Source organism: Bombus fervidus, chromosome 11 (genome assembly GCF_041682495.2).
Source record: "Bombus fervidus isolate BK054 chromosome 11, iyBomFerv1, whole genome shotgun sequence".
Taxonomy (NCBI): domain Eukaryota; kingdom Metazoa; phylum Arthropoda; class Insecta; order Hymenoptera; family Apidae; genus Bombus; species Bombus fervidus.
The window spans coordinates 5,356,235-5,369,712 of NC_091527.1; the positions used below are offsets into that span (position 1 = coordinate 5,356,235).

Consider the following 13,478-nt stretch of genomic DNA (forward strand, 5'->3'; position numbering starts at 1 on the left):
TTATTTTAGATGAAAATGAAAGATCCATCAAAAAATTTGGCGGCGGATCAGCACTTTCTCGCGTACCAGCAACCGGTGTATGTGATATCGGGCGTAGAACAGGAAGAGAAGAAGAAGGACATAGCCGAAGCGCAAGAGAGTACGTCTACGTCGGATGTGGTCGTCGGTACATAGAAAAGATCAAGAGTTCGTCGTGTAGATCGCTCTTATTTCATGCGCCAATATAGTCATGATCCAAGTCACGTCTACGTAATCCCCTTCATATTTCGATGAGATATTTATTCTTTGAATATGAGATACATCGCGACTGCCAGAATTGACGGTCGACCGAATAAATTGCAAACGGTACTTCCTTCTTTGTGGACATCATGCGATATCGATCCCACAATATAGGATGTAACGTGTAGCTACAATACGGATTTTATTTTAAAAAATTAAAAGAATGGAATTCGGTCGGTCGTCGAGAAATAATAGTTTTTATTTAGAACAATCTGATCTTCTCGCGGGTCTCTCTGTTTCACCTCGAACTTATCGAAGCCACCAACGCAAAAATGTCCTGGCTCGAGAACGAAACGCCGAGGATATCGTTGCGTTAAATGTATGTATATCATGGGTGTAAATATTAGACTCATACTGTGTTCGTTTATTTATATAGCTCAATAAAGATCGGAAATTCCTTTATTCGTGTGTCGTTATTAATACGTCTAGATCATTACTTTGGACGCTAGAGGCCAACCGTTTACCCAATCAGAGATCTGTTTCCCTAAATCTGCATTCCTAACTTGACCTGTATAGGAAGATCTTTTAAGGTCACAACAAAAATTTATAGTAATAAAACGGAAACAATTATTTCTTTTAATTTAGAACATATGTGGATCGAAAAGATTTAGTTCCTAAATAGTTTTGAATCTTTCAGTAAATGCTGGATACCAGTACCGTAAGTAGAAGCGCGCTTTTTTTAGCCAGGCCTCCACCAATCAGATGACTACGAACCATTCTAGTGTTTCTACTTGTTCCGCAAGCTCTCCATGCAGTTGAGTTTCAGCGTGCCAACGAATAATATACTTTACACACTAAAAACCACATAGATTCGTTTAATTTCATTCTCTTCAGTATTCTTTATACAATATTGGTACGAAAAGATGTCGAAAAATCGAGTGTATATATTCTCGAATTTAGTACATAGATGGTTGAGATCGCGGGTGAAAACGCAGCCTGAGCTTTCGACGGAAACGCACGAAATATTCCGAAAGGCATTCGAGGCCGAGATCGAGTCGCCCTTTAGACGAAGCGCGGAGTGACCAATCGAGCGGTTCGGGTCGGTGGGGCTGTCCGGGGACGGGAAACGAGTGCTTTTATCCACGATACGTCGTTTTTTTTCTTTCAACAAAATCGTGGAACGAAACTTCGATTGGTGTTTTGAAAATCGTGTTCGAGAACTTTGTTCAGTGGTTAATGAAAGGTGGAAATATATAAACACGAAAAAGGGCAGGGAATCGAAGAAGAGAAAAAGGAGCTTAATGGCTCTCAGGAGATCGGGAATACAAGGACAGACATTGCACTCGCGGACGGGGCGCCTCGCAATAAACATCGTCGCCTCTCGTTCGCTCGTCCTGCATCCACCTCCTTTGCGTCTCTCCGTTTTCAACGAGCTCCTGCCGTCGTCGATTCTGCTTCCGTTTCCGTGTCTGTTATGTGTGAACGCAAAGAGAGCCGAGTGTTTATAACTGCACGGTGCTGGTGGCGGTGACGAAGGGAAAGGGAAAGGGAGGAGGAGAAAGAGAGAAGGGGAAGAAATTTGGAAGCGAGATAAAGAGAAGGATAGCTAGAAGAGAGTGTGCGTGCAAAAGCGAGAGGGAAAAAGAGAGAGAGAGAGAGCCAAAGGCTCGTCGGACGGAATATTCGAAGCGGTGCGCCATACATTTGCTACGGAAGGTCGTATTTATCGCGGGAACCTTATTGGTGAAATTATTTCAGTTATTGAAGAAGATTTTGATATACCGTATATGTATATATCAAACCTTCCTTACAGCGATCGCTTCCAATTGAGAGGAACTACTACATACAGTCGGTTACAACAACGGTGGTCCGGCTACTTAACTATCTATCTACTTAACGTCGGATAGTTGACTAGGAATTCTGGATAACCTGATCGCGCAGAAATTCGAAGTGTCAACTCGTCGACAGGCGTGACAGCCTCGTCGACTGTCTTGTCCGTCCTCTGTCCTCCCTTTTCTTGATATTCGGTGTCGGTACCATCATTTGATTTCGCGATGTTCACGGGGACAGTGAAGATCGAAATATGTGAGGCAGTCGGACTAAGGGCGACGGACAAGCAACGAAAGTTTTGGCAGGATGAACCTATACTCGATCCCTACGTTCAGCTGGATGTCGACGAGAATCATCTTGATCGTTCATCGACTAAACCGAAAACGTTCGACCCGGTTTGGAACGAGTGTTTCACCCATGAAGTTCAGGATGCGGTGATGCTCGGGCTGACTGTCTTCCACGATGCGGCATTACCGCCGGATTATTTCGTCGCCAATTGTAGTATTCCTTTCGAGGAACTTGTCAGCAGAAATGACAAAACTGCAGATCTTTGGGTTAGTACTTACAATTTTTGAGGCTATTCTATTTCATCATGTGGATATATTCGTTAGAAATTTTTTGTTAGAAAATAAAAAGTGTTCCTTATTTACTTTTATTTTCATCTTTTTATGCTTATGAATGCATGTTTCTATATTTTACTCCCTAATTTGTAGGTAGTTTTGATTAATCGGTTCATATTAATTTTGTGTTGACACTACAATGTTTGTTGTTGATATGTGTAGTGGAAAAGCAACGTGTAATCTATGTATATCTTTTTACTATGACATTATAGAACAATTCAAGGTAGTTTGATAACATTGTGTCAATAGAAACCAAAGCAAAGAAAGATAGACGATAGGTATTTCTTAGATCTGAAACATGTGTAATGACTAGAATTCAATTTGGTTTCTTTAAAATGTTGAAAAAGTGTATACCAAGTGTAATGTATCTGAGTAATATTTCAGTCATACAGTTACTGATAAAATATGATCTATTAAAGTTCAATTAAAAGAATATTGTTATATTTGTATTACATTAATAAATTGTTTGTAATATTGAACAATGATGATGTTATTGAATAAAATTTGATTTGAATTAAGATATTTATGTTTGTTATATGTTTTAATTGTGTAGTAACTCTTTTGTGCTTCGATGCTTTTAAATAACAGTGATAATCGTTGTGAATTATCATCAGAAATTGAATTTATTTTAGGTTGACCTTGAACCTCAAGGAAAGTTAAGGGTTAGGATTGACCTAAAATGGAATGATCAAGGTAAGGAACAGGTAATGGCTAGGAATTATGCATGTAAGGTATACTTCCATAATAAAATTTTAGATCAACAAAGAGGCTGTGGTACAGGTGATGGAGAAGGAATCGGAGGCAGAGGTGGTGGAAGCATCACCACTGGGAAGGAACCCAGGAGGGAATTCAAAGAAAGACAGGGTTTTAACCGGCGCAGAGGTGCTATGCGACGCAAAGTTCATCAAGCGAATGGTCACAAGTTTATGGCTACCTTCCTGAGGCAACCAACTTTCTGTTCTCACTGCCGTGAATTCATATGGTATGTATTTTAACAAAAGTATATTGATATCATTGCTTAGATTCTAATTCACAAGCATACTTTAACACTAATTCAAAACATTTACTAATTTCAATCATTTTATAATATGAAGTGTTATGTACTTAATTTGGTGTGTATATTTTAAAAGGTGATCAGTTAAATTAAATTAGTTTGACCTAGCTTGCATAGATATAATAGACTTATGCACACTAAATTAATATGGGATTTTGGTTCTTTGGATAATTTGAAAGTGTTGAAGTTGCATGCCTGGGTTTTTGGTTTTTTAGAATATACTGTAGCATCGTTAAGAAGATATCATTAGGAAAATGGCTTTTCAAAGTATATATTTTGTACAATATACATATATCTTCTTAATAATTAAGCTAGTTTGACAATACAGATATATAAGAAATAATTTTTAGTTAGTTTGCCAGCACATAATATTTGCAGCAGGGAAGTGAATATTTAACACCTTAGATATATTGACTTTTAAGCTTCCAAACACTCTTTCCTTTCTTGTCTCTTTACAGTAATGTTACACAATATTCTACGTATTTTATTGGAATAGATCATTCAACTAAGAAATAGGCTGCATGCATTGGTTTTGCAAGCATATACTATATCTACTGTTTGGTGATATTTCTTATGAATTAACATATTATTATGTCTGTAGACAAAAGTTCTTTAATATAATAATAAATTATTTTTAAGAAAGTACTAGAAACATCTAAGACAGAAATAAAAATTGAATAGTAATCTTACCTAATCATTCTTAAAAGACTAGCATAAACATCTAATTATGATTTATGGCCCAAGAAAGCATACGTATGTGTTTTATGAGGGTATACAAGGAGATGATGTGATGTGTTTTGTCTGTTGTATTTCAGGGGCTTGGGCAAGCAGGGCTATCAGTGTCAAGGTGAGAAGACACATACACGTTATTAACAAATATTATAATTATATATTTGCTTGCTCTACCTTTGTGTGAACATATGTTTATCTAGGTGTGTGTATGTGTACTTAGTTCTTTATAAAAAATCAAAACATTTAGGAGTAAAAATTCATAATCTAATTTGAAAACTTTGAAGTTTTTAATGTTTAATTTAGCCCATGGCTCAATATCTGATGCTATGCTTTCTTTAATGAAACTTGGAAAATAAAACTTAATGTCCATAATACATCAATGGAGTTTTTATTGCAAATTGTATTAGCTGTGATTTAATATAGTTATAAGTGGGGATATATTTCATTGCATGTTTCTAAGTAAATTGTAACAAATCATCAGGAGGTTCTAATGGTTTTATTTTACCACATCCTTAGAATTTATATTCTGTCTTCAATGTTCAAGCTTATATTGTTTCCATGGCAAGACTATCACAACATCCACCAAATTTTATTTATGCTTGTCATTTGAAATCAGTGCGTCTAATCACGCATGCAGCCAGCTTGGGTCATGCTATGCTAAAAGTTATTTGTATCAAAGAATATAAGCATTCAATGAGATTTTATTATGTTTCAGTCTGCACATGTGTAGTTCACAAAAGATGTCACAAGTTGGTTATCACAAAATGCCCAGGCATGAGAGATGAGGTGAGTGTATCTTACTGTAGAGTATTATCTTTATATTATTATATATTATCTTTAGTATTATTTTTAATATCATATATATTTTGTAAATATCAAGAAACTGAATTTTTTAAACTAATCTTTAAATGATATTGTCTTTCAGTCAAGTCAAGATACAGAAAGTCCACGTTTCAGTATAGATATGCCACACCGTTTTGTTGTTCACAACTACAAGAGATTTACGTTTTGTGACCACTGTGGCTCATTGTTGTATGGTTTATTTAGACAAGGTTTACAATGTGAAGGTAAATATATAATAAAACAGATTTATTATACATAAAATGATTTACATGAATATGTAATACTTGAAACTGATGTTTGTTTATACAGCTTGTAATATAAATGTTCATAAGAGGTGCCAGAAAAATGTAGCAAATAATTGTGGCATTAACACTAAGGCTATGGCTGAGATTTTAAGTACAATGAATATATCACCAGACAAACAGATAAAAACTCCAAAGATTAATTATAGAACAACAACTTGTCAGTCTGGTCAAACACCCACAACAGTAACAGTCACAGACACATTACCAACGGATAATTCACAGACAATTCAAAAAACGGAAGAAACATCTGTTATCGCTACTGAAAATGCAGTACCTGCTAGTGAGAATGAAGTTAGAAAATTTGGTATTGAGGACTTTAATTTCATAAAAGTTCTTGGTAAAGGTAGTTTCGGGAAGGTGATGCTGGTAGAACGAAAAGCTAATCCCGATGAAGTTTACGCTGTAAAAATTTTAAGAAAAGATGTGATTATACAAGACGACGATGTAGATTGCACAATGACGGAAAAGAGAATTTTAACACTGGCAGCGAGACATCCTTTCCTTACAGCTATTCACAGTTGTTTTCAAACAAATGACCGATTATTTTTTGTTATGGAATATGTGAATGGAGGTAAGAATTAATTGAAATATAATTATAAATAAGACGTATAGAAAGATATTCTTTACTATCTGAATATAAAAAATATTTTGCTTCTTTCAGGTGATTTAATGTTCCATATTCAAAGGGCTCGAAAATTTGACGAAGCAAGAGCACGCTTTTATGCGGCAGAAGTTACGCTTGCATTACAGTTTCTTCACAAGCATCATATTATTTATCGAGATCTTAAGTTAGACAATATAATACTCGACCAAGAAGGTCATTGTAAATTAGCAGATTTTGGAATGTGCAAGGAGGGTATTATCGAAGGGAAGACTGTTACAACAACATTTTGTGGCACACCCGATTATATCGCACCTGAAATTCTTCAAGAATTACATTATGGTGCGAGCGTTGATTGGTGGGCACTTGGTGTTTTAATGTACGAAATGATGGCTGGTCAACCGCCTTTTGAAGCAGATAATGAAGATGATTTATTCGAATCAATTCTACGAGATGATGTGCTTTACCCTATCTGGATCTCAAAAGAGGCAGTTTCTATTTTAAAAGGATTTATGACAAAAAATCCAGCTAAGAGATTAGGTTGTGTGGCTGCTAATGGTGGTGAGAACGCTATAAAGGTTCACCCATTTTTCCAAGAAATAGATTGGGAAGCACTCGAAGCGCGTAAAGTAAAACCACCAATTAGGCCAAAAACTGTAAGTTCATATTGAATTTTAATAATATGTTAAAAAGTAATTGAAAAATATTTCACGATAATTGTATGTTTCAGAAAAGCAAAAAGGACGTAATGAACTTCGATACGGAGTTTACAAAAGAAGATCCAGTGTTGACGCCAGAAGATCCGGACGAAGTGAGCTATATAAACCAAGAAGAATTCCAAGGTTTCTCCTTCGTCAACAAAGACTTCAACCCTGCTAGGTTTGGGGCACAATAAGAAGTAAGAACACAAGCAAATGAAGAGGGTTCAATGTTAATATCATCTTAAACGCTTCTTGCTTGAAAAATTGGTGAGCATGCCAATCTGCAAAGCTGAACATCGGCGTTTTGAAGCTGCTCGGGGTCTCCTTTGTATTTTATCTCCACCGGGGATAATTTTACGTATCATCGGAAGCAACGTTCAAGCTGTACAAAAAAGTGGTGGAGATCAGCTGGAATTTGGGAAATCAGCTAGAAACTTCGGTCTGTTTCACGTACAAAAAAAAAGTGGTAATTTTCGCAGAGAATTTGATTGCTAACAAGGAAGCGTGGCCTCAGTTCGACAAAAAAGAAATGCGTTTGGATCCAAGTCTCTTAAAGTTTGATAAAATTCTTGATTTCCTTTGTTTTTTTGAAACAAAGACAAATGTGATTGAGAGGAAACGTCAGTAAGAGATTTCATTTGTAACATTGACAAACAGAAAGATCACGTGCTTTGGAAATTAAGTATCGGTTAGGAAACTTAGTACAAAAAATACAAAGCAGAAAGAGAAAGTCATTTTCGATGGCATGATGGTAAAGGTCGCTGGGCGATCTATCATTTTTCTGTTGATATTGATATTCTCGAGAAAGATTCGAATCAAATACCGAATTTTTCAGTAACCTCTTAACCGTATATTTCGTTTCCTCTTAGAGTTTCTTTCGTAGAATGTCTCTCTGGAACTACAAAGTTTTCCATCAATAACAAAAAAAAAAAAAAGTACTCGCGCAGGAAAAACCACGAGTCTGCGGGATAAGAAACTCATCCACACGTCAATTTTGCATTGAAATTCAGTTCCATTAAGGTATACAAAATTTTACCTGATTTACAGACTCCTAGTTAACCATATATAAAGACTTGGCACTTATTACGCATTTTTTTTTAGCGCTTACGTACTTACGGACTTAATTTTCATTGCAATTCACGAGAATTATTTTTTACTACGACAGGAATACCGACAAAAACAGGACGATCGAATTATTGTGATTATTGCTTAGTAAGTCGAGTTTTTAGGTCTTAGCGTAGTGTATCAAATCACTAGTGATCAAGACTGAAACAGAAGCTGGGCTTAACTTTTAGGTAAGCACCAGCTGCAGGCGTAATTATAATTGTCGAGTCTATAAAAACCTGTGCATACATAATAGCATCATATAAAATAACTACATAGAGAATCGAGAAGTTATGTTCCGGTTCGAATCGAGATCTCGTGTCTTCGAACGGTCTAAACTTTTCGTCGAGCTTTATCCAGAGGAGCATCTCGCAGCGCTTCTCCGATAGGAATTAAATAATAAACAAAATAATAATAAAATAATCATACAACACTAAAAGAAATCATGCTCGCGTGGTGAAGATCGAGCAGGATACGATCTGACCAGGTGGACATGCCAGTTTCATACTTAACATAGAATTTTAAACGATCACAGACGGATTCCACTGGTGGTTGTTCCGTCAAAGCTAACACAAAATGATATATACGTATATGTACACGTATAAATTTAACTTATTTTAACATACGCCTAAAATTGTAATGAACAAAAAAAGTCTCGCTATCAGGAACATCGGAGAATATATAAAAGCGATGGTCTCTGGTGAAATTCTCTGGTGTTGCTGTGTGTGTCGAGTCTTTCACAAAGTGTTATAGACAGAGCATATATACATACATATGTATATGCTTTGTAAAGTTACCGCTAAGCGAATTAAGAAAATTGTAAGGAAGTCCACCTAGCGATGTCGATGCACTTTCCGGAATCTTCGTACGTGTTGTCTCTAGTTAGGTGTCTTTAAAAGCTTGAAGCAACAACTCGTGTACTTAAATTAGAAAAAGCTGCAAGCTCCTTAGTGTTAAGTGATGAAATAGTCGAGAGCCTTATCCGTACCATAAGAACGCTGAAATGCGTAAAAAAAAAAAAAAAGAAAGGAAAGAAACCAGTGAATGTTATATCGAGTTAAGTATCGTTGTCGGTCCTAACGGCTAATAAGGATAAATTAATTCGAGATACATAGATGAGAGACAAATTTCTCGTGTTTTAACAAGTGAACAGAAAATACTCTAATATTTGGGGCACGTAGTCCACCGTTTTGTGCCGTCGAGTTTATACCAAAGATTTCGTTCAGATTTTCCGTAGAAACCTCACAGAACGAATTAACGAGGTTAAGATCGCGAATGAATCACGATCTCATATCGATCCGACTTCAATCTTTGGTGTAAACTTCAATCGTCGTTGATAGTTTTAATGAGAAAAGTTTAATTGATAAATAGTAACGATAGAGCGTAACAATTAGTCGATAATATGTTTTAGTGATTATAAATTCAGAAAAAGGGACAACTGCGGTGAAATCGTGCAGTAGTGCAGAGCAAAACTAAAAAAAAAAAGAAAAACAGAAAAAAATATTTTAGCGTACTGTCTACCAATGAGCCACTGGACGACAAACACTCAGCCCCAGATTGTATTCGAGTGGCTTATTGGCATGACCAGAAACGCGTTACTCAGTGTCGTGATCATTGTCGTCGTGTCATACTCGTACATTTTTATGGACTCCGTAGATATTTAGGTTCATTTAAAAACAAAAAATGTCAAATAAAAAAATTCATTGGTAGAGTACCTTTAAATCACGTGCTGCCCTCTACGTGCTTCGATTCTGTGCAGGATTCGAAGTTCGAGAGCCGCGGCACCGACACAATCGAATTGTGAACAAAATGATGTTCTAAGTTACGGCACATGTCGTGTACTCATCGCACGATCTTAGAAATTAATGATGTACGAGATGAATATTACCATTACAAGGAGAAATCACCTATCGTAAGATACATATATGTACGACGTCGCTTTTATGAAAGCAACGTTGTACTCGCAGCCATTGACACGAAATGATGATCGTTCGCATGTAAATGTAGCTGATCGTATCTTTTTACAGCTTTTGCTTGCATAGCAATAATTATTGACCAGTGAATATAGTATCCTATTGATGTATCGACCGATGAATCGATAATGTTCTCCGTGTACTAAATTCAGAGTGCTATATCCTTGTCGTTGGCAAACTGTCATAAAAATTAAATTTATTATTTATTATACATAATATCAATTTCTTAGAATTTAATTTTTAGTTTTTAAATATGTATTAAATTTCATAAATGATTCAATAGGAATTTCTATTGTTTCTAAGAAAGGGAATTGTGTTTAAGATAACTTAAAAAAAACTGTCCGATTGACAAGGATTTGTACTTGATTCATCTGCGTTCGTGCACTTATCGTAAATCTAGTCAGAACGAGAATACCGAGAAAAGGTGTCTGGCTCGATGTATTGAGCTACGGAAAAGGATATGTTTAAATTCAAAAGAGACGAGTTAGTCCGGCCTACGCTTAAAAAAAAGACGGTTTCGTGCGTTATTCGAACAAAAAATTACTGCTATACCATGTACCTATTGTTACGCGTAGAGTTACCGCGTAACAAATATCCGTACGTCTAAAAAAAGAAAACACAAAAAAAAAAGAAAGAAAGAAAACAAACACTGTATCGTCTAGGCGTAGTAAAGCGAGTTTCTTTTTAGTCTTATGTCCGGTACATTAGAAAGAAGATTTTCAGCACTCCGCGTCGTATTATCGATAGTCATATCGCGATATATCTCTTTCGGTTGTATATATCGTTTTTGTCAGAACGATAGATTCTCGATGGTCGTTGAAAATGGCGCGAATCAGACGAGAGAATGCAACGATTGCCGTCCTAAACACATCGATACGTTGAGCGGGGTTAATCGATTATCCAAAGGTTTCTTTCGACTTTAATTGTATAGAAAGTAAGCCATTGGTGATTTATAAGTACGTTACAATCGTACACCGGTGTACGATTACACCGTACCATAAAATGTTACGAATTCTGATCCGTCGAGATTTAAATGAAAAAGTAATATTCGTTGAAAGACTTATCGAATAACCAAAGTTGAAACCTCATTCATTGTGTGGGTAGAAAGAATATGTTTGAAAGAAAAAACAAATTATCGAAACGTACTGTTCATACTGTTGTTATTGTTGCAACGATCATCGAGCTGACAAAGATGTAATTTTTTTTCTTTTTTTAAGTTAAACATTGTATGTTTTTTTTTTTGGTTAAAGAGAACGTGTGGCGTTTCATTTATTCTAATGTTACATTGTTTTGCAGTATTTATGTTTTTCAATATCATACAAGTATTCTTGAGATATTGTACGCGGCCAGGCCACGTTAATAACTGAATGTTAAGGTTGCTAGCTAATTAGCGAAAAGTAAATATATATATATTTTTTTAATTTCTCGTTAAGTACATCAATTTTTTCAGACATTTTTTATCGGAACTTTTCTTCCTTAGGTTTTATCTTTTTCTTTTGTATTTACAGCGATCGAATCGGAATAACGTTTTTTCTACTTAATTTCTACACTTTATATGGTTCTCGTTTTAGTGCGCATGCGTAAGCTTTTCTAATGATTGTGCTTCGCAAGATCTAGCTTATATCGTATAACGAATTGTTTATATTTTTTATCGTCATATAACAGAGGAGAGAAAAAGCCAGAGTATCTTTACGTGTGGTAAATTACAGAGTTTAACGATTCACGTTGCACAATTTAACGGGTATGTAACTATTAAGATTATAATTTCCGTTGTATATATATTTCTTTCGATTATCAAAGAGAGCTATCGTCATCGATTCCATGGCGTATAAGCAATGTATTTTAAAATCGGCTGGGCTAAAAAAACAAAGAAAGGGGAATGAAATAAGCAAAAATCAGAGTACATAAAAGAACAAAAAGAAAAGAAGGAATATAATGGTAAATATGTATAAGTATATACATACTTATATATATATATATATATATAGTAAAAAATTTACAGTAGCATGTTAGAAATAAATCTGTGGCAGACGATAGTACTCTTGTCAGGCGCCGACACTCTAACCTAACCCCGTAAACAATTTTTGCCGTGAGATTTTTGTAATCGCTAGTCAATCGTATTAAAATAGGAAAAAAGGGATATTGGGGGGAGAAAAAAAAGAAACAGTTATGCGTTATCGATGAAACGTTCCACTCGCTTCGTTTTAATACTGTATGCGTGCGCACGTGTACACCGGATGTCACGTGCCGTATATTCGTTAAAAAAACGAGGAAAGACGTTAATTTATCGATGTATACGCGAGATTATAAGCCAACAGGAGGTAAAACCGCGTATTTTTTTGACGTGTCAAGTTAACATACGTAAAGAGTGAATGAAGTGATATATACATATATATATATATATAAATTATAAATATATATATTATATGTTGCATAAATTAAGATGATAAAAGAAAACTAAAATATTGTTGCAATATAGAGCGCTAAGTAGGGTCACACGTGACTATCAACCGTGGTACCCCTTTCCTTTTTAGGATATAATTTACAGAAATTATATATATATATATATAAATACATACATACCCGCACATATGTATATATATGTATATATATGTGTGTGTGTATATACAAGAACAAAAAAAGAATAGAAATGTATATATTTATAAATATATATACGTACTATATAAATAGGAAGTATCATATTAGGAATACGTCATATTCTTTATGTTCCTTCAGACCTATGTTAAAATCCGTCATTTTTCTTTCTGTTTCAACGATCTTGGTTTGCTTTTCTGTTCATGGGAACGCGGGATGGTTGCTGCAACGACGACGACCTCCTAGAAATCACAGAATGAAAACAAAAAAGAAATAAGAAGTTACAAAAAAGAAAATAATTAAAAAAAGGGACCAACGTCGCTGAAAACGAACGAACATCGTGGATTTTATCCTGGGTCTGAAAGATATCGGGAATGCCATACAAAAATGGACAAAACGAATAAAAAAATATGAAAGAAAGCATCTGCAAAAAAAAAAGATGATTCCAAGATCATAAACTCTGTAATGTCGTAAACTAAATATTGTTTGTGCACAGTGTTGGGTAAAGATATTCTAAAAATGAAATGACAGCAAGATACTTCGTGAAAGCCTTTTGAAACTAGCGATCAATCACCGGCTCCTCTTTCGTGTGTGTTAAGCAATCGTCATATCTGATATAACTTTGTAATAATAGTAGTACTATTATTAATAATAGAGCTGTAAAATCGTGTGAACATAACTCTAGGTACGGGACAGAATAGAAATTACGTCGGAAATGCAAACGAAACGGATTCTCTGATTGTACCAAGGGACAGCCGGTAACAGCTGTTATTCGAGTAAATCGTGAACGATTAGCGCTGCGATCGAATTCTCAACGCCTCACAAAACTTTACTTTCTACGTGTACATAAGTGTAAGCGTGGAACTACGTACTCACATAACATCACATATTAGGGAATGTA

The 13,478-nt window shown here is 35.3% G+C and overlaps 2 protein-coding genes across 6 annotated transcripts in view; both read left to right on the plus strand.

The window, feature by feature from the left end:
- The window catches only part of LOC139992228 (thyroglobulin), a 33,703-nt gene extending 33,022 nt beyond the window's left edge, over window positions 1-681 (plus strand). For both annotated transcript variants that reach the window (XM_072012878.1, XM_072012879.1), the window contains one exon: window positions 10-681. In XM_072012878.1, coding sequence (XP_071868979.1) covers window positions 10-174 — 165 coding nt within the window. In that variant the 3' untranslated portion in view covers window positions 175-681. The remainder of the gene's footprint in view (window positions 1-9) is intronic.
- Window positions 682-1,077: 396 nt separating this feature from the next.
- Pkc98e (Protein kinase C) lies at window positions 1,078-12,851 on the plus strand. 4 transcript variants are annotated; one of them, XM_072012885.1, is made up of 10 exons: window positions 1,080-1,935; window positions 2,033-2,603; window positions 3,302-3,362; window positions 3,426-3,651; window positions 4,539-4,570; window positions 5,171-5,241; window positions 5,381-5,522; window positions 5,608-6,174; window positions 6,265-6,860; window positions 6,935-12,851. In XM_072012885.1, the coding sequence occupies exons 2-10, from the start codon at window positions 2,274-2,276 to the stop codon at window positions 7,097-7,099; spliced, it is 2,190 nt and encodes a 729-aa protein (XP_071868986.1). In that variant the 5' UTR covers window positions 1,080-1,935; window positions 2,033-2,273; the 3' UTR covers window positions 7,100-12,851. The 4 variants fall into 4 exon arrangements, with proteins under 4 accessions (XP_071868988.1, XP_071868986.1, XP_071868987.1 ...); XM_072012886.1 differs by having other exon boundaries at window positions 1,080-1,910; XM_072012887.1 differs by having other exon boundaries at window positions 1,078-2,603; window positions 3,450-3,651.
- The last annotated feature ends 627 nt before the right edge of the window (window positions 12,852-13,478 follow it).